This window comes from Zeus faber, assembly GCF_960531495.2.
Source record: "Zeus faber genome assembly, chromosome: 9".
Taxonomy (NCBI): domain Eukaryota; kingdom Metazoa; phylum Chordata; class Actinopteri; order Zeiformes; family Zeidae; genus Zeus; species Zeus faber.
The window spans coordinates 3746076-3765289 of NC_137197.1; the positions used below are offsets into that span (position 1 = coordinate 3746076).

At 45.1% G+C, this 19214-nt stretch overlaps 2 protein-coding genes across 3 annotated transcripts; both read left to right on the forward strand.

The window, feature by feature from the left end:
* Positions 1-3565: 3565 nt before the first annotated feature.
* Positions 3566-10268, forward strand: prcp (prolylcarboxypeptidase (angiotensinase C); the record flags this gene model as incomplete). Of its 2 annotated transcripts, none has more annotated exons than XM_080006357.1 (7): positions 3566-3696; positions 4078-4259; positions 4576-4733; positions 5410-5582; positions 8483-8650; positions 8993-9180; positions 9571-10268. In XM_080006357.1, 6 exons carry the CDS (start codon positions 4213-4215, stop codon positions 9773-9775), a joined length of 939 nt encoding a protein of 312 aa, XP_079862483.1. In that variant the 3' UTR covers positions 9776-10268. The 2 variants fall into 2 exon arrangements, with proteins under 2 accessions (XP_079862483.1, XP_079862482.1); XM_080006356.1 differs by having other exon boundaries at positions 3587-3682.
* Positions 10269-15179: 4911 nt separating this feature from the next.
* Positions 15180-16142, forward strand: fam181b (family with sequence similarity 181 member B; the record flags this gene model as incomplete). Its single annotated transcript, XM_080006279.1, has 1 exon — positions 15180-16142. One exon carries the CDS (start codon positions 15180-15182, stop codon positions 16140-16142), a length of 963 nt encoding a protein of 320 aa, XP_079862405.1.
* Positions 16143-19214: the final 3072 nt, after the last annotated feature.

Sequence of the window (19214 nt, forward strand, 5' to 3'; positions counted from 1 at the left end):
GCTTGTATTTATTAAATTATACTTCACAAGGCCATTTCAACTCCCTAGGTATGAAACAGTATGGTTGGAGGGATCTCTGTTGTTCTCTGTCTGTTTTTGGATTGTGTGTGATTATACTTAACCCAATGAGATGATAAATAAGAGAGATATTACTGTTTAGTCTTTGTCCTCAGCACGGCTTGGACAGATTGAACTGGTACGTGTGGGGCGTTCCTCCCAAAGGGAACTTCTACAGCAGTGGTGGAGAAATCATACTTATAACATTAAAAGTATAAACATACTGAGAAAACAGTACTCTCGTGGAAGTAAAATAATACCCCATTAAAGTAGTAAAAACATTTAAATACTTAAGAAATAAAGTGTTCAAGTATCAAAGAGCAGCAATCGTTCAATATATTAACCTCACGATTCAGTTTGACAACACATCCCGTACTTCATACATCAAAATTTATTATCCGCTCTTAAATTGTTCATCTAGTTGAGTAAAACCATACATTTCATTTGAAATGCAGTGTAGTAAAGGTCAACTAAAATGGAAGCACAATCCTCAGAATTGTTCCACCGTACTAAAAACTACTCAATTATTTTACACCCCTAAGAAGACGGATGTACTGTTATTTGTAAACCCCTAATTCTTACATTTTTCCTTGTTGACCAGTGACAGTTTTCACGGGAGTAAAGTCCTTGTGTTCAATTTGAGAATCAGAGGTTAAGGTCAAGAAACTCGTATCTGAAGCTTTTATTGAGCATTCCAGCACAAAGGACAATCTAGTAAATACAAGACTTTGTCTGCAAGAAAACTACCTTTTAATTCTGGTTGACATATAATTAGTGATAGTGAAGTGAAGTGTGTGCACATGGAGACAATGCTCCCTGTTCTGCCTCCACATCCTGTCTAATCAAGATAACCATCGAGAAGATCTCCAACACCGTTTCCTCCTTCTGCCTACCTATTGTCTCATACCGCCCCCTGCCCTGGTCATTAACCAAAAAACGATTCTCAGTCTTTGTCACACAAACTGAGCTGTGGCTTTTTTACAATTTAAACAATAAATATGCAGTGTATTTGGTACATGAGGTATATGAGCCCCTTTTATCAACTTCTCATTAACACTCCTTTTGGACATAAATGTGTATTTTTCCACGCAGGGTGGTGTGAGGAGATGTTCTCAGTGTTTGCCAAAGGAAATCCTCTTGATCATATTGCTTTCAGACAATAAATGGAAGTCTCCTCCAGCATCCTTTTTGGAAAATTGTCTTTGGAAGCTTTTTTTTCCCTGCTTGCTCTGTATCTGAGAGGTTCCACGTTATAGGAACACAACAAATCTGCGCTTTGATATAGCCGCACTGTGCCTATGGGATGGTGGACTTTTATTTGATTTTTTACCTTAAGAGATCTGCGTAATAACCACAGGGTGGCACTATTTAGCAGGGTGTGAATATGCACGTTAGTTACAGAGCCAGTGTCATTGTTCACATGATATGCATTATTGACATGGGTGAAGTTCTGTTGTGCGGAACTGGGATTCATTTGGCAAGACCGGCTCCAGTTTCACTGTGTTTTAATGTCAAATGATTTGGTTTCGCTGACTGTGGAGTATCATATTGTACATTACTACCAGATAATTAATAGTCCAAAATTGGAAGTTATACTTTGCTCTTATGTACACCAGTGATTGTCAACCTTTTCCAGATCACATTGAGAACCAGTGATTAATGGATGCAGCATAACTTAAATGTTTTGGCACGAATACACTTTCAAACTCAAACCCTTTCTTTCTCAGAGCCGATAATATATTTTGTTTTTGGAGTGTACTTTTCCGTGAGTGAAGCATTTGGCGACTAAAAGAACCAAACTTTGCCTATAAACTGTCCGCTGGCCGCCTCTGTCCAGCGCTCCTCCCTGCCAAGCTCTGTGAAGCGGGGCTATGAAAGACAGCATTCAGGCCCCAGAATCGTTTTGCTGTCATTGGCTCATAAAATTGCTGCTTCCTTTGTGTCCTTTGTGGAGGGGAGTGGGCGAGGGGAGGGGGGCTCTAAAAAACAAACAAAACAAAAACATCTTGTATGAAGTGTTGGGTCCGCGTCAAGAGTTGGACCAGGCTCCTCGGAGGAACCCACCGCTTCCAACCCTTGTGAGGTTCGTGTTTCTTTCCGTCTACGTTTGACGGAAAAGTTTAGAAGCATTGAAGGATTGTTTATTCATGGATAGAAGTTTGATAGAGTTATCAGACTTGAAAAATCATAGAAATTGTGGAGAAATGAAACACTAAACTGATTTCAATTTACTTTAACTTGTGACCTTTTTACAGTAGGTCACCACCTAATTTCTAATATATATATATATATATATATATATATTTTTTTTTTTACCAAAAATGTTACTTAATCCGTTAACTGGAAGAACATTCTAGTTTTAACACTAGATGGTTTTAACCAAATGTTAATCCTGCAGGGTAACAGGGCGTGTCGCTGAGGAGAAACCTCTGCACTCGTGGTACAGTCGGAACTTTTAATTTGGCTGAAAAGAAGGTTATTTTTGCTTAACTAGAAGAAGACGGCGAGGATCCCCAAGGTTCAGTGAAAGTATTTCTCAGTTAGTGTAAAGTGGAACTAATGTGGCGTGTCTTTAAACTTTCTTCCAGAATTTATTTTAATTACAAATCAAGGTTAATTACCCAAGTGTCCTGTCTCCGGGATGTCAGTTCACGACCCCCAGTGTGGCACAGCACCGGATCGCCACAGATCACATCCAGCTCATGTCCGTGGTGTGGAGGGGAAAGGGCTCTCCAAAACTATCTGACCAGGGCTGGCAAGTCGCTCTGCATTTAGAAACAAATGTACATTTTAATGATGATTATGACCATCCACATTGTTGTTGAAAATGAAGTTTTCACTTTATTTACTGAGTGTATTATAATGTCAAATAGATCATATTATGGTCATAATATTACCGGTTATTTACAAATGATTAAATTGTCATTACAGGTATTAAGTGTTGCTCAGCGCCATCTAGTGGTTTAAATCAGCTCTAAGCCTGCAGGGGGGCTTCTGATGTAGTTGACTCGTTTTTGTGGCATTCTACATTCGATAAAAAAGCAAGGGGGTGTAGGTGTGTGGCCTGTGAAACCATGCCAGAACCATGTTCAGAATGAGACACGCTTACCAGCGCAGAGTATGCAGTGACGCTCTCAGCTGGTTCCTTTAATGCCAGCCTGTACTCTGTGTTACAGCTGGTGTATGTGTCGCAGATCTAGCCAACGGGCTTGCTTTGGTCAGGTTATGGTAGACTAGTGCTCCCTCTAGTGCATGAGAATCACACTTTAATAATTGCCTTTTTATTTGCTCATTACAGATTGACCATTTTGGGTTCTTGGAAGATGGCACCTTTAAACAGCGCTACCTTGTGGCTGACCAGCACTGGCAGCAGAAAGCAGGTCCCATCCTGTTCTACACCGGGAATGAAGGGGACATCACCTGGTTCTGCAACAACACTGCAAGTACTGATCGGAGTTCATTCAGTCCTGGTGTACTGATGACTCAACTGTTAACATGCACACTGTTATGGGTCCTTTTTCAGGGCTTCATGTGGGACATTGCTGAGAACTTGGGTGCCATGCTAATTTTTGCCGAGCATCGTTACTATGGAGAGTCCCTACCGTTTGGACAAGATTCCTACAGTGTAAGTGATCAACTGTGAGTGATTACTGATTTTTCTCTGTCGTCGTAGTCAGGAATTATCTGTACTTTGTGTGATCTGAATTCCAGTTCATTTCCAACGGTAAATTCACACTTCCCACCTTTCCATCCATTACATTATCTGTCAGTAGCTTGTTTCTTGTTTAGCAACATTGGTTTCATTAAGATATATATATATATATATATATATATATATATATATATATATATATATATATATATATATATATTTTTTTATATCTTTAAATATTTATATACACATAGCACACACACACAAGTATGATAATTTTATGAGAATAGGTTTTGCTATCTTACAAATGGTGGACATTGTATGTTATTTTGGCTCTAAATCGTTATTGAGTCATGATTAATTTTCAGGATAGCAAACATCTGAACTACCTGACATCGGAGCAGGCGCTGGCGGACTTTGCGGTTCTGATTCGAGAGCTGAAGAGCTCCATTCCCGGAGCTCGTCTCAGCCCTGTCATCGCTATCGGGGGATCTTATGGTGGGATGCTCTCCGCTTGGCTGCGGATGAAATACCCCAACGTGGTGGTAGGGTAAGCAGCTTAACGTGTTGACTGAATATTGGACGTGATGTGAACTTTTTTCAAGTGATTCAGACTCAACCAGGGAGTTGGACATCTATCGATCTCAGTTGCAAACTGAAGGTCTTTGCAAGTGCTCGTGAACACTGCGGCTTCCTAAAATGAACCAACCTTTTGCCAACCAACCTGCTGCCCTAACATATTGTTCTGTCGTTTTAAGGAGTACTCTCTCTCTCTCTTGCTTGCTTGTTTGTATTCTTGTTCTATTTTTCTCTTTTTCTGTTTCTCTCATTCTCTTTCTTTCTCTCTTACTTTCTCTCTTTCTCAGAGCTCTGGCAGCCTCCGCTCCTATCTGGCAGTTCCCTGGAATGGTACCATGTGGAGATTTCTACAAAATAGTAACAATGGACTTTGCTAAAAGTGGCTTTGACTGTGATGTAAATATCAGAAGGTCGTGGAAAGCGGTTGACAACATCTCCTCCACCGGTGAGTCGTGAGGTTTGGACGAGGAGAAGCATTTTTATTTCTGTGAGGGTTGCTCGCAGATGGGAGCAGGAGTGTGGCGGTTATTACCGGCAGTTTGGAAAAGTGCTGAGCTCTGAACATGAGCACATAATACTGAACACACGAGCACGTACTGTTACACCATGCTGTGCTTATGACTGGTTTGCATAAAGAACTGATTTAAATCTTTAATATTATTATACTCTAAAGAGCTCAGAACTCTCAAACTGCAGCCGAATGAAAGTCGGTTTCCCAAGATGATCCTTTATGCACCAGTCATGAAGTGGCACAAGCATCTGTCGAAAGGTAAACGCTCTCCAACAAGATGTGGTCGTACAAGAGTCTTTTAAAGAAGAAGGGGGGAGGGGGGATCCATCAGGTGAGAATCAACAGGTAATCCAAGCGGAAAATAATTAAACAGCAGTAAATGTTCCAGATTAGTATTAAGGATCCCAATTCAGCACCTGCTAATAAACTTTTAATATAAACTTTATGAACTTTATGCATATACTGTCGCAAAAGTAAAGCCTTAAGAAGAAAGTACTCCAGTTGACCCCCTTCCCACGAGATGGTTCAGACCTTGCTTCAAAATCCTGTGCATGTATTTATTTGTGTGTTTACGGCAGAGTCTTGTGTGTCCTGCTGTTCTCCTCTCCAGCTCCAGGTCTTCAGTGGCTGTCAGAGGAGTTCAGTTTATGCGCTCCTCTCAAAAACAACCAGGATTCCATCGGTTTCAAAGCCTGGCTGCAGGAGAGCTGGGTGAACCTGGCCATGGTGGACTACCCTTACCAAGCCAGCTTCCTGCAGCCACTGCCTGCATGGCCCATTAAGGTACAAACAATAACAACAGTTACCATGATAATACAATAAAAAATACTACTAATACCACAGAAACGACTAATATTACTACTACTACTACTAAATAACTATGATAAGAAACTTTATTTCAATAGCACTTTTCAAAAGAAAGTTAATAAGTACTTCGCAACACGGAGACAAATGACATCAAAGTTCAACATCCAAACAGAGATAAAGCCTTAAAATCCCCCGAAATAAAGAAACACACAAATAAATAGAAACAAAAATACAAATAGAATGAAAGGGATAAAGATAAAAGATAAGAAATGTATGAGAAAAGGAAGGAAAAATATAGTAACAAAGATCTTTTAAACAAAATATTGACTACAGTCCTCATTTGTGGCAGGGACTTAAAAAAAGAATGTAAAGTAAAACTGTTCCCAGCAATTTCCAATCTTGTTTGCGTTTGTTTAAACCCCCAATTTGCGGCCTCGTTTTAATTAAAAATGTTTCTCATTCAGACGACGGCGCCGAGCCTCACTCGTGTTTGTTGTGATTTTCCAACCTTTTGTCTGAGACAGCTGTCAAATGAACTTCATCAATATTCATAAGGATGTGGTTTCCTTTAAAGGTTTCAAGTGCTCTGTTCTGAGGAGCCGCTACAAGTAAGCCACCGCTCGTCCTTTCACTCCCAACCTCCTTCACATTCTGTGAGGTGTTCCCGCGAGGACGCTGACATTTTCCCAAATCCAAAGAGCACGTTTTGACCAGCGCGGCTCCTGAGGCGACCGCGCTGCACTCATTTGCACGGCAATTATTTTCAGACTGTTAAATATGAGGTGAATATTGTATAAATTGGGGCACTTAGGGGCAATTGGTGCCATATTTTTTCGATGTGACGAGACACTGCGCTTTTATGCCTCGTGGGAAAAGGTTCCAAGCATTAATAACGGTTCATAGAACAGAGGAAAGGAGATTAAAAAAAAAAAAATGGAGCCTTTTTTTTTTTTTTTTCCCCTCTCTCTCTTAAAATGTGAGTCTTAAATGTTTGTCCCGTTGGTGTCCGTTCAAGCACCATGAGAAGCTGCAGCAGAGTGCTACGTTGCTCAAGAGTGAGGCGCTCGGCGAGTCTGTGCGATGAACAGCTTCAGAGGAGGGGAACCAGCGTTTGAATGAGGCGGCTGGGTCCTTTAACTTCACCGTATGTTTAGAAGTTTACACAAAACACACACAGCGTCCCACCTCATACACTTTAGCACAGATAGACTAAATATGACACGTACGCTGCAAATGTGTGCGTCTAATCTGACATTGACAAACTCAGCAAACTGAGGTTTTTATTGAAGTATTTCCCAGTTTGTCCTTTGTCGTCGTGTAAATGACCTTGTGCCAGGGCAGCGTCTGTTTTTCACAATCCTGATTGACTTGGTTTTAGTTTATTCTGCCGGTTGCCTTGGCACATCACGTGCCCAAACCAAGGCCCGCTATTGACCCTAAACTGTGTGTCTAGTGGCTGAACAGCTCTGCGGGGAGCCCCACAGGCGGACATGACACCCAAAGCAGTTCACTATGGGAATGCATTAGTTAAGTCCATTAAAAAAACAAAACAACAACATAACTTTTACAGTGTTCCAATAAACATCATTAGTCACAGAATGAATCCCGGTGCAGCACGTTAGTTGTGATTAAAAATCAAAATGGTCATTTTGAGGTTTTTGGCTGCTCTCCCCTAATGTAAGCGACCCCTACGGGTGCTTTAAGCGGTTTAGGCAACGGGCGCAAAGAGGAGCTTTTTTAATGACAAAGCTAATGTGATTATCGGAGCTAGTGTGAGAACGGAGTATTGAGGGCTTAGAAGGGGGAAATCTGTTGGCAGAGATGAATGTGTAAGCCTAATCCTATCTGAAAAGTGGGCAGAAGATGCTTTGGAGCAATCGCCGTTTTTTCCCCCCTTCTTCCACAGTATAAATCTTTAGTTGGACATGCCCGGAGCTCCCCTCATCCATCGACCACCAACTCCTCCCCGGGCCGAAGACAAAAGCCCCAGTAACAGACTCCACACAAGCACGGTTCCCCTCCAGCTCCCGCTCGGCGAGCCCAGTTTCTCGCCGCTCGCACAAAAGACGCAGAACAACGGCCACAGCCGGCTCTGCCACGGCAGCCATAACAACAAGCAGCGGAGCCGCGTTGAGAACATGAAACCCAGAAATGTAAAACTTCACCGCGTGAGGGATGCGACTCGGTCATGAGAAGCGGGGGGGTGGGGTGGGGGCGGTGAATCTGCCCGGGTTTCAACCGCTTGATTCATTCGTGCTTCCTTGGAGGAATGTTCCCTCTCCTGGGCCAAGATTTAAGAGCAATAAATTCAGGTTAGGTCTCCTCTCATTCCAGCCGTGGTTCACATGCAAATCGGGCGCCGGCGTTCTCTCTGCGAAAACATGGAAAACAATTTAGGATTAAGAAAGATATATTTTCTAAATACTTTAACATTTTGATCTTGAATGTAAGAAACAAACTTTGTTAACTATCAGTTTATTTAATACTTTCTTAAACGATTAAACAATTACCTGTTCATTCACCCATTGTAATTATTCAATATTTATTTATCATTCCTATTTATCATGACTATCATGCACACTCACTTTCCCTTAGTTGAAAATGATGTGTGTACATTGCACTCATTATACATACTGTGTATTGTATAACTTAGCTAGTGTATTCTACATTGAATTTCTTTGAATATATTCAGTAAAAGAATTGATTAGAAGTCTTTTTTTTTTTTTTTCCTTAAATATATTTTTGTCTTTGCACTGGACACTGGAGTCAAATTCCTTCTGTAGCATCTGACCATACAGTATATGCTCAATAAAGCCTGATTCTGATTCATAAACATATCATTGCCACATTCAATAACTGACGCTCATCTTTCCCAGGCCGCCTGCAAACATCTGAGCTTCAGCTCGGCCGTGTCCGACTACTCGTTGTTGCGCGGCGTCTCTGAGGCTGTGAAGGTTTACTACAACTTCACCGGAAACACGCCTTGTCTCAACACCTCCCAGACGGCGACGGGGAGCCTGGGCTTCCTGGGCTGGTACTACCAGGTAACACCACGGGACCGGAGTTGTACTTGTGGAGTGCAGGAAGATGTTCTATGTCAGCCCATTTGCTTTGCACTGCAAAATAATTCCAAATGTTATTCAGAATTGATTTATTGTTATTTTTGTTATTATGTTTTGTTGTTATAGTTGTCAACATTAGCTGAATATTCTTACTCACATGGATCCTTGACCTTAAATTCATCTTATCCGTGGTCTGTGATGTATAAATCTGTTGTTTATTTAGACTTTCTTGGTTCCCTCTGTGATGCGAGGAATCCCAACAGGATCCTTCCGCTCACAGGGATCGTTTGGTGATGCCTGTCGCTCCTGTCGCTCGTCTCTCAGGCCTGCACGGAGATGGTGATGCCCATGTGCACGGACGGCGTGCAGGACATGTTCGAGCCCCAGGAGTGGGACTTCCAGGCCTTCTCCGACGAGTGCCACGCCCTGTTCGGGGTGCGGCCGCGGGCGGACTGGGCGGAGACGGCCTACGGGGGAAAGGACATCCGCTCCCACAGCAACATCATATTCAGGTGGGATGGGTGGAGTCCGGGCTCCGTCTGGGCGTTTCACTCGGCGTTGGCTGTAGCCTTTTGAGACCGTCTTGCCTCTAACGCAGGGCGGCGCTCTGTTCTTGGCATCTAAAGAAAAGCGTTGAAAAGTGTTTTCAGGTTCACGCTTGTCTTGAATGTTCTTCATGCTCCGAGTTTGAATCTTTCGTGGAGCCATGGATGGAACACACGTTAAGGGTTGTGTTGTTCACATGTGCATGTGTTTGTATGTGCAACTAAATATGAAATGGAAATTATGAAATGCATGGGAGTCAGACTCCTGGTCTTGCTAGTCACCTTACCAAGATGGCGCCGCGGGGAAGCGGCCTCTCTCAAAGTGACTCTGCGTTCCCCCTGTTCCTCCATCTGCAGCAACGGAGGACTGGATCCCTGGTCGGGCGGCGGAGTGACTCGGAACATGTCCGACTCCCTGGTCGCCATAGTGATCCCCGACGGCGCGCACCACTTAGACCTGCGCTACAACAACGAGCGTGATCCCCCTTCAGTCCGGGCGGCCCGCGCTCTAGAGGTGAAGTACTTTAAGGAGTGGATCACAGAGGCTGCAGCGGCCGCTTGAATGCCGCTGCTCCCATGCAGGCAGCGACATTCAGAGGGTTTCTAGCCTGGGAACCGTGACACGGTGCTATGCAGCGTACGCCAAAGATGACTTTCTTGATTGATTTGAACTGATGATGAAGATTGGTGGTGGTGTTTGTTTTTTTTTTTTTTTTTTCAGAGAAATTGAACCTTTTTTAATCTTGTTTTTTTTTTTTTTATCAAGTCACAAATTATTTTTTTTATCCTTTTTTATTTTTGCTTGAATACAACCGCAGGAATTTTTATTTTTTACCAAATTTGAGATACAATCCAGTGCTTTGTACCCTCAAAAATCATTGTATGTTTTGATCGGTGTGAGATGAATCATTTCGAATAACTTAAGACTTGAAATCCAGGAATTTTTATACAAATCATCCCTGTGGTTTTTTTTATATATATATATATATATATATATATATATATATATATATATATATAATATTTTTTTTTTCTTTCTGCTTTTTGTTGGCTGTCAGGTGTCGACTTTAAGCTATGTTCAAAGGAAACATCTTACGCATAAAATTGTCTCAGGAGGATATTGTGATTTCATTTCATGATTTAGCCAAAAAATTGAACAAGGTAAGGAAACCACAAATATGCTAATAAACAAGCAATTTATTCATTCTTATTCACAGTGATAAGTGGCCTGCTAGCGTCCTTCCAGTTTCCTTCCCTACTCATGCTGACTTGAAACGGTGCATAAAGCCACTCTTGCTCTGGCTGTTTTGTCGCTATTTTATCGCTGTACTCCGCCTGAATATGTTTAAATAAATTCAATGTTGTTCAGCACTGTGGTGCTCTCTTAACTTCTTTTCAGTTTCTGGACATTTCATGGCCCGTGGTGTTGCCTTTTGGGGGTTTGGTTTGGTTGCTCCACCTATCTCGCACCACTGCCTTATGGAAGAAAAATGGGAATCCATTTTGTTCAATCACTCGACAAAAAAAACAAAATAAACATGAGCTCTTTATCCCATGAATCCTCCATGTCATTTGAAACCAGCAGCGTCTTGTTAATGTTTGTTTTTTAATTTCACATGAAATATTATAGTCGTTCCTCTGATGTAATATTAATGTTGCATCTCTAAAATTCTATCTTTTAGCCTGTCTTTTAATAAGAAAGGGCGATTAGTTTTCTTTTTTTTCTTTTAATATTGAGCTTGAGATAAACTAAGGCGTATCACGGGAGTCTCCCATCCAGCAGGAACAACTGCATATGCTTGTGATTTAATATAAATCCAATCGGAGGAGGCCAATAAAGCGACCAGTGGGAGGTTATTGCTGCTACGCCTGCTGACCTCGCCCTGGCGGACCGACCTGTGGGAATCCTCCCGGCATTTATTCATTCAGCAGCCATCTTTCCTGGGCTCTAAATTGCAGAGCCAAGACAGCCCGTGGTCCACGGTTTGTTCCCCCTGCTAGTAATATTATTAATACTTCACATGGGGCTCCGCGGAGGTCAGGAGGGCTCGGCGGAGGTTAAAGCTGAAGCAGCGAGCTGATACGGGCCGACCGCAGGGGTGAGGGAGGCATTTCTGTTCCAGTTCACGGTGAAGTCACCTCCTTTATTTGGCCAAAGTTCTGACATAAATAAACAATAAAATAGGCTGGTACAAAATACCAGGGAGATAAAAAAGAATTGATAAAGTAATAAAACAATGACAGAAACAATGACAAAATGGCCTCTCAAATTTTTTGTTTTTCTTTCTTGGAACCACGCTCGGTTCGGTCCCTGGCCCCTTAATGTGGAACGGAGGTTGTATTTTCTCGACGTGACTTGACTTCCTGAGGCAGACGGTGAGGTCGACCCACGCCGGTATGCGGGGGACGCGGAGCGGGCGCCTCTCGCATTTTGTCACGGTCGGGTTAACCGGACTCTGGACACTCCCCCTGGAACCGGGGCTAAAACACTGGGGAGGAGGCGGGAGGCGGGAGGCCGCCTTCAAACTCCCTCCTTAAAACTTTTTTTTTCTTCTTTTTCTCAGGACTTTGAGCGGTCGTTAATTTCGCCGGGCCTTTCTCATTCTCTGACACCGCCATCAATCAGAGGTGTTATTAGCATTCGGGCGACCCCGGCTCTGCCTGCGTCGCTGCTCGGACGGGGACCACACACCAATAGGAAGAGATTAGGCCTGTGTGTGTCGCACTGCGGCCCCCCCCGGAGGGGGCTGGATGGGTGCTGGATGAGTACATTTTGGGGACGGAGGGCGTGGTGGCAATGTTTAACAATATCCTAACAATATGGATGTGTGTACTTAACCGTCGGTTGGCTGTGAGAAGAGCTGCAGTGGCACCGGGGCCATTCCTGATGCTTCCCTGAGAATCAAAATCCCCTCAGCCTTTCATTGTGTGCTCAGTGCAGGGAGTTCCTACTGGGATGGGGGAGGATTCACGGTCACTGTTTATAGACCTTCAGAGGGGTGGATTCTTATTGTCTACATTAATGATAATGAGACTATGAGGCCTGAAACATAAGGGACATTCCTTGTGCATCTTGTACGTAGCGATGAACCATTCGGATGCTGACGAGAAATTTAATTTTGTGAAGCGTCAGGGGAAAAAAAAAAAGGAAAAAGACCGTTTTAAGGTTTTAGTCCGAGATACTACCTTAAATGACCACACGGCTCAATGTAATGAACCTCAGCTGGATTCTTAACATGGTTCATAAGACGATCACTTCATGGGTACAGTATATTAACATTTCAGTGATTCCCCAGCCCTGTTTTAGATTAGATTACGCAATTAGATTAGATTCAACTAATTGTCATTGCACAGAGTACAAGTACTGAGGCAACGAAATGCATTTCTCTGCATTTTACATCCTAGTAACTGACGTTTTACATAAGGCGATTCATTTACAGGATGACATTTACAATCAGTCAAAATGTTAATACTATGGTTAATTTGAATTAAAAGCAGCTTTATTTCATCAGGTTGTCTTCTCGAGACAAATTGTTTGCAAGAGGCACCCGAGGAAAAGTGTTTAATAAAATATCACAAATCAATTCAGTCCGGCAGGAGGCAGCAGGCAGACAAGTTAAAGAAACCACGGTAGCATTGTAAAAAAATATCTACGATTAGTGCCGAAAGCGCTGAAAACCAGACCGTGGAGCGTTTCCATTTACCTCACATTGAATTTTCTCCTGGTTGTTTAATTTCCCCCCGGTCGGCGGCGGCCCGTCCCCTCCCTTCCGCTCGGCCTTAATGCCACAAAAGATTCCTGTTTCCGGGATCTGAGCGTCAGAGTGTGTGGTGTGAATGACCCAGCGGCACAAAAGCCAAAGCCCCTTGACGGCAAGGAGGGGGGTTCTGGTTGCCATGTCGGTGGTGATGTCACTTTGCCAAAATTGGAAGCGCAAGCAAAGCGAGTGAATTGGAGAGAAACGGCAAAGGGACGTCCGTGAGACCCCGGCGCACCGCCACCGCTCCCAGGAGATTTGACTGAAGTGTCGCTTCTGTTTTTCTCCCGCGCCTGGAGGTTTCACGTCTTAAATATTTTTACTTGACACCGTCCTCCTGGAGACGCTGCCAAATGAAAGAGGTTATTACTGAAGATGTCGGGTTAAAAAACAAAAAAAACCCCGACGCGCTCTTTATTCTTCGCAGCTCACGAGAGCCTTTGTTGGGAAGGTGACATAAAAGGTAATATGAAGTAGGATGCTCGTAGGTTTTCTAACAACTTGTTGTGCTTGGGTTCATGAGGTTTTCTGGGAGCTCCATTCAACCCGCTGCTTGTGTTCGCCTGCAGATAATTAGATCAGTGCTATCAGTTTCACTGTCCCCTTTTCTCCCTGGAACATTTACATAAGAAAACAGTTTAACGGTCTTGCCCCCCTCCCCCCGGCTCTGAAATGATTTACTGCTTCACCTCAACGTTCACAGCACGAGGACAAAGGGAATCGACCCTTCAATTAGTGGACCAAAACAGTTGGAGATTGGGAGAGTTTTTATTTCATAAACAATTCAAAACAGCCGAAATATACCACTTTAACGTCGTGACTTTAAGGTTGGCCGGCTTCACCAAAGCTTTAATACATAAAAATAGCTTTCATGTCTTTACTTCATGGATTAATCCCCCACATCCAGCTCCGTGACGCTCCTCGGAGCTCTCGCCTCCTTCGCGGTGAGGACCAGCACCGTAGTAAATCCGGGACTTGGATGCGTCTGGCGGTGGACCCCGGAGCTGTTCGGAGAAGCCTCCTGTAAATGTAATATTGTTTACAAGAGACGTCTGGTACCGCGGACTTCTTAGGGTCAGCGTTTCTTCTGGCACACTGAGTTTGAACTGCGTTTTATCCCTCTTTAATTTAACAGCTCCAACAGCTTTTCTAGTTAAATCGACTGTTCATTATTGAGACCCATTTTTACGAAGGGGCTGTGAGGTGCAGTTTAATGAATCTCTGGCACAAAGCTCCCTTTCAGCGCCGGGCGAAGAATAGAGGCCATTTAGACCCTGTAGGGCTTTATGTCAAAGGCAGCCCATAATAGTTGTCAGGCCAGGGCAGAAATTCCCACTGCCCTGGGAATGCACCAGACATCAACTTTTGCCATGAGCAGATTAAGACACAAGCAAGCCGTTGGGAAGAGCCTCCCAAACAGCGGCATCTGTTTGGGCACAAAGTTTTTCCCACAGAGAAGAATCCTTCCTTGTTACTGTATTCCACAGGACTTCACACTCTATGGTTTTCATGCATTAATGGAATATTGACTAGATTACTGGTTATTGGTGTAAGCGAGAGACTTTGTACAACAGCCACGATGATCCGTCGTCGCGCTGAGAATTCTGAGCAGGGAGAAATCGCATGAATAATGTTTTTTAGTTGGTTCGTACATTTCATCATGATGACCCATTTTCTCAAATCCTTCAAGTATTAAAAAAAAACGAAAAAAGGGAAGAAAAGCCCTTTTTCTGTAGCTTTTTTTTTTTTTTTTAGTGATGGCTGTCCCGCTAGTGTTACAGCCATATCCCGGAGTTTCTTGAAAGGATTTGTTTAGGTTCAGAGCACACACGAACAATTAAAAGTGGAGGGGTAGAGTCCCAGCACTGGCCATTGTCTTTGCCACAGTGGGGTACGTCAGACAAATCCCTTTTGGTTGCAGGTGGTCAGGCATAAGCAAAGAGTTAAGTCCCTCCGTCCCCGCGCCCCTCCTCTTTGATGTTCTGACATCATCAGTCCAACCCCCTGAAACATCCCCCCCAACTTTGCCTTGGGTCCGACAGTCCCACTTGTGCACCGTTTACAGGGACTTCGGAAGCTGTGTCTGGGCAGAGCTTGTGCCGGTGGGCTACTCCGAAAAAGAAAAGGCATGATCTGAAGAGGCTGTGGGGTTTTATTTATTTTTTTCGAGGGCGAAACGCAGCAGATGCCGCTGGGCTCCACAGAGTAATGGCTGTTCAGACTGCGATCATGAACCCTCAGTTCATGAACTTCTGCTTCCCTGGATCTGTGATGGAGTACAACACAGAGAAGAGTCTGGACGGGAGCCTCCCGGGAGAGGCGGAGAGCGAGGGGGACTACAGAGAGACCACCAGGGACCTGCTGAGCTTCATAGACTCGGCCTCCAGCAATATCAAACTGGCCCTCGACAAGCCGGTGAAATCCAAGAGGAAAGTCAACCACCGTAAGTATCTGCAAAAGCAGATCAAGAGGTGCACGGGCATCATCACGCCGGCCGGCACTCCGGAGACCCCCGCGAAAAGACAGGGCTCTCCTACGGCTCAGCCCGGAACTCCGCAGGGCAAGAGCCTGCCCAAGCGTGACGGCCCTCATGCCAATCTGCAGAGCAAGAGCTTGGCAGCGCTTTTCAACCCCGGGAAGGATATCAGGGGTGAAAAGGCCAAGAAGCCCCCCCTGAGGCACCGCAACCTGCCCCCGTCGTTCTTCACGGAGCCCGCCAACTCCACCAAAGTCAGCTCGGCGTCCGGGATGACTCTGAGGGACCTGGAGCGGGGGAGCCCCGAGACGGCAGAGTTCTTCGAGCTCTTGGGGCCGGATTACAGCAACATGGTGAGCGAGCAGGACCTCTTCCCGGGCGTCCCCGTTCGGCTGCAGCCGGAAGCCGCGGGCCCGGAGCCCGCCTCCTGGGACGCCCACCATCTGGTCGGGGGCCTCCTCTACGCCGACCCTTGGACTAGTTGCACCGGTGCTTCCAAGAAGCTCGGGGAGAACGTGCGCACGGGCTCTGCCCAGACCCCCATGTACTGCCACTCAGATTCTCTGTCTGCGCCCGTGGAGGACCAAGCGCTGTGCACGTTCACCTTCCCCACCTTCTTCTCAGACTGCTCCGTGCCGCAGGTCACCTACGATTTAGCCGGCGGCTACAACAGAGGAAGTTTTTCATCTCTATGAGACAGATGATTTTTCAGACAGTGCCCGTCGGCCGTGGACCTTCTACGCTGGGTGGATCTGGTTTGCCCCCTTTTCTAGTAAATTGCTGATTTTACAAATGAATCCACTGCATTTACATCTGAGGATCATGTCGAAGATGTGTATGGAATACTCGAGTCGTTGGTGTTGGGCGTCTGAATGTCTGATCGTGATAGAAAATGAAGATACACGTCGACATATCTGTCAGAAATGAGCCACTAAGTCACATTTTAAATGCGAAGGTGTGTGTGTGTGTGTGTGTGTGTGTGTGTGTGTGTGTGTGTGTGTGTGTGTGTGTCACTTTCACAGTACGAAGTGTGTGATGTAAAGGTACTCTGTTGTGTAAAAGTACTCTACAGCTCAGAGTTGATTACAAGCGGATTATCAGGTGTCATATATATATATATATATATATATATATATATATATATATATATATATATATATATATATATATAGACCAGAGATGGTATGCCCTGTGTTTAGATAAAGATTTAAATAGAGATCTAGCTGTTTTGAGAGGGAGAAATAAAGCTGGTCTTTATTCCTATCACAAGGATTGCGTCTATTATAATTATTTTTTGCTTTACATAATACATTTATGGTTGACTTAACAGCGACTGGCTGGCACGGTTCACTACTTGTTTAAATCAAACAAATGAATTAGAATTGAGGCTCAGTCATAAGCCACAGTCATGCACTTTGACAACGGAACCTTTTAAAAAGTTCCCTAAAGCAATCACAGTGCTGTGTGCGGTGTCATGGCATATCTGGTGGATTATGTGGCCACGTGATAAAACATACATTTTCTTTTTAATGGATTTATACAATTTCAGCCCCTGAATTTGATTCTTCATAACTTATGTTGATTTTACAAACAATATGTTTCAGTCCAGTGCTCGTCAGGCCGAGCACCACGGACCGTTTTAGTATTTCCACTTAATTAATATTCCTGTTGTGTTTTCCACTTTCTGTATTTTTAATTCAGCTCAGACAGAGTCATGCCTTTAGGGATCTGACACAAGACAAAATAATGAGAATTGAGTTATTAAGTGGGCAAATGGAAAACAAAAGGTTGCTAAAACACCCGGCACTAACAAATATGCTGCTCAATAAATTTCTTAAATTAGTTTTGGAAAGAAAGAAGGAAACTAAACAGTTTAATTAATTTCACTTTTTTGTCCAAAACTTATAACTAACACACAGTTGTGACCGAAATGCTCAATGAAGGAGACGGCACAGTGTTCTTATTGATGAAGATTGAGATGTCGCTGAGAAGGAGCTGTGGCCGCTGCTCCCTCTGCTGGCGGATGCCGCTCCTGTTCGCCTCTAAAATGGACGCTCACCTCTGCTCACTGGCAAATCTGAGCAACAAAATGAATCTGACCTTCAATTGTAAATGTTTTGGAGGATGTGGGTCTGTGAGTGGGAGAGTGTTTACCACTGAACACACGCAGTCGGACGACCTTGGCGTGTGGTCTGTGCAGAGACGATAGATCTGTGCTCTCGTGCAGAATGAGCCTGGTCACAGAACGTGACGTAAACACAAATATCTTCGCGGCGTCGGCGACAGAACCCGGCGGACCGGACCTACAGGAATGCAGGACGCAGATTTCCATTCATTTGGGGTGAACTGCAAACGTTACAATGGCTTAGTTATCTCACAGTAACCTAAAACTATTATGAACATTTTTGGTCGCCCATGCAAATAATTCCAGGCCTTAAATTTTGCCAAATCAGTCCACATTCCAAAATGATCTAATCCATCCCTGACTCAGAGGAACCTGCTATGATCCAGATCTGCAATGCACGTCATGTCAAAATTCCTCATTAATATCTTGAAAGTACTTTTTTTTTTCTTTTTTTTTCTCCTCTCCTCCCTTTCCCGCACACAGATTTGATTATTATTACGCTTGGTTACATCCTTTTTCAAATTACAGAATGTTTAATATGGGCCACTAACGTCATGCGTGATCAGGGACTGACGACAGTACACCCGAGGGGAGGATGATGACCTCCCATGTTCGGTAACGCAGCCCTGGCTGGAGGCCTGTGGCCATGATGCGGCTCCTTGGCATGCGGGAGCGGCACCTTGGCATGCGGGAGCGGCACCTTGGCATGCGGGAGCGGCTCCTTGGCATGCGGGAGCGGCTCCTTGGCATGCGGGTGCGGCTCCTTGGCATGCGGGAGCGGCACCTTGGCATGCGGGAGCGGCACCTTGGCATGCGGGAGCGGCTCCTTGGCATGCGGGTGCGGCACCTTGGCATGCGGGTGCGGCTCCTTGGCATGCGGGAGCGGCACCTTGGCATGCGGGAGCGGCACCTTGGCATGCGGGTGCGGCTCCTTGGCATGCGGGTGCGGCTCCTTGGCATGCGGGAGCGGCTCCTTGGCATGCGGGAGCGGCACCTTGGCATGCGGGAGCGGCACCTTGGCATGCGGGAGCGGCACCTTGGCATGCGGGAGCGGCACCTTGGCATGCGGGAGCGGCACCTTCGCATGCGGGTGCGGCACCTTCGCATGCGGGTGCAGCCCACCGCCGCAGACACCGGGTGGCAGTGCTGCTCCACCGAACACCTGCTGCGTTCAGCCGGACCGGGCCCACGTCAAGGCGCGTGCGATGCACCATCCCCTGTGTTCCTCAGTTGGAATTGTGCCTGGAAGTGGCTCAGACGGGTTTCCACTCCTCAACGTGTTCATTCTGGGATGGCAGGGAAGGCTGCTGAACGCGCCTGTATTTCTCTAAGTCCCCGTCCTTTTCTGTGTAGATTTGTCTGGATTTTGTACAAAGCGGTGTTGAGGCGCTTACCGGTGTAAGCGCATGACGGTGGTTTTACATCACCGTTGCGATGCGTCCACCGCTCCGGAGCTGATGTCTGTCCGCCATCGGCACGGACTCTCCCTCCCGCCGCCTGCCACGGCGTGTTGGTGTCGGATCAGGCCGGCTGCGGCGCCGCACTCTGACTCGCCGCGCGCCGGAGATGTAATGTTTGTCAGGGCGATTAACGAGATAACGAGACGTGAATAACGGGAGGCAAATTCCTGAGTCAACCAGAT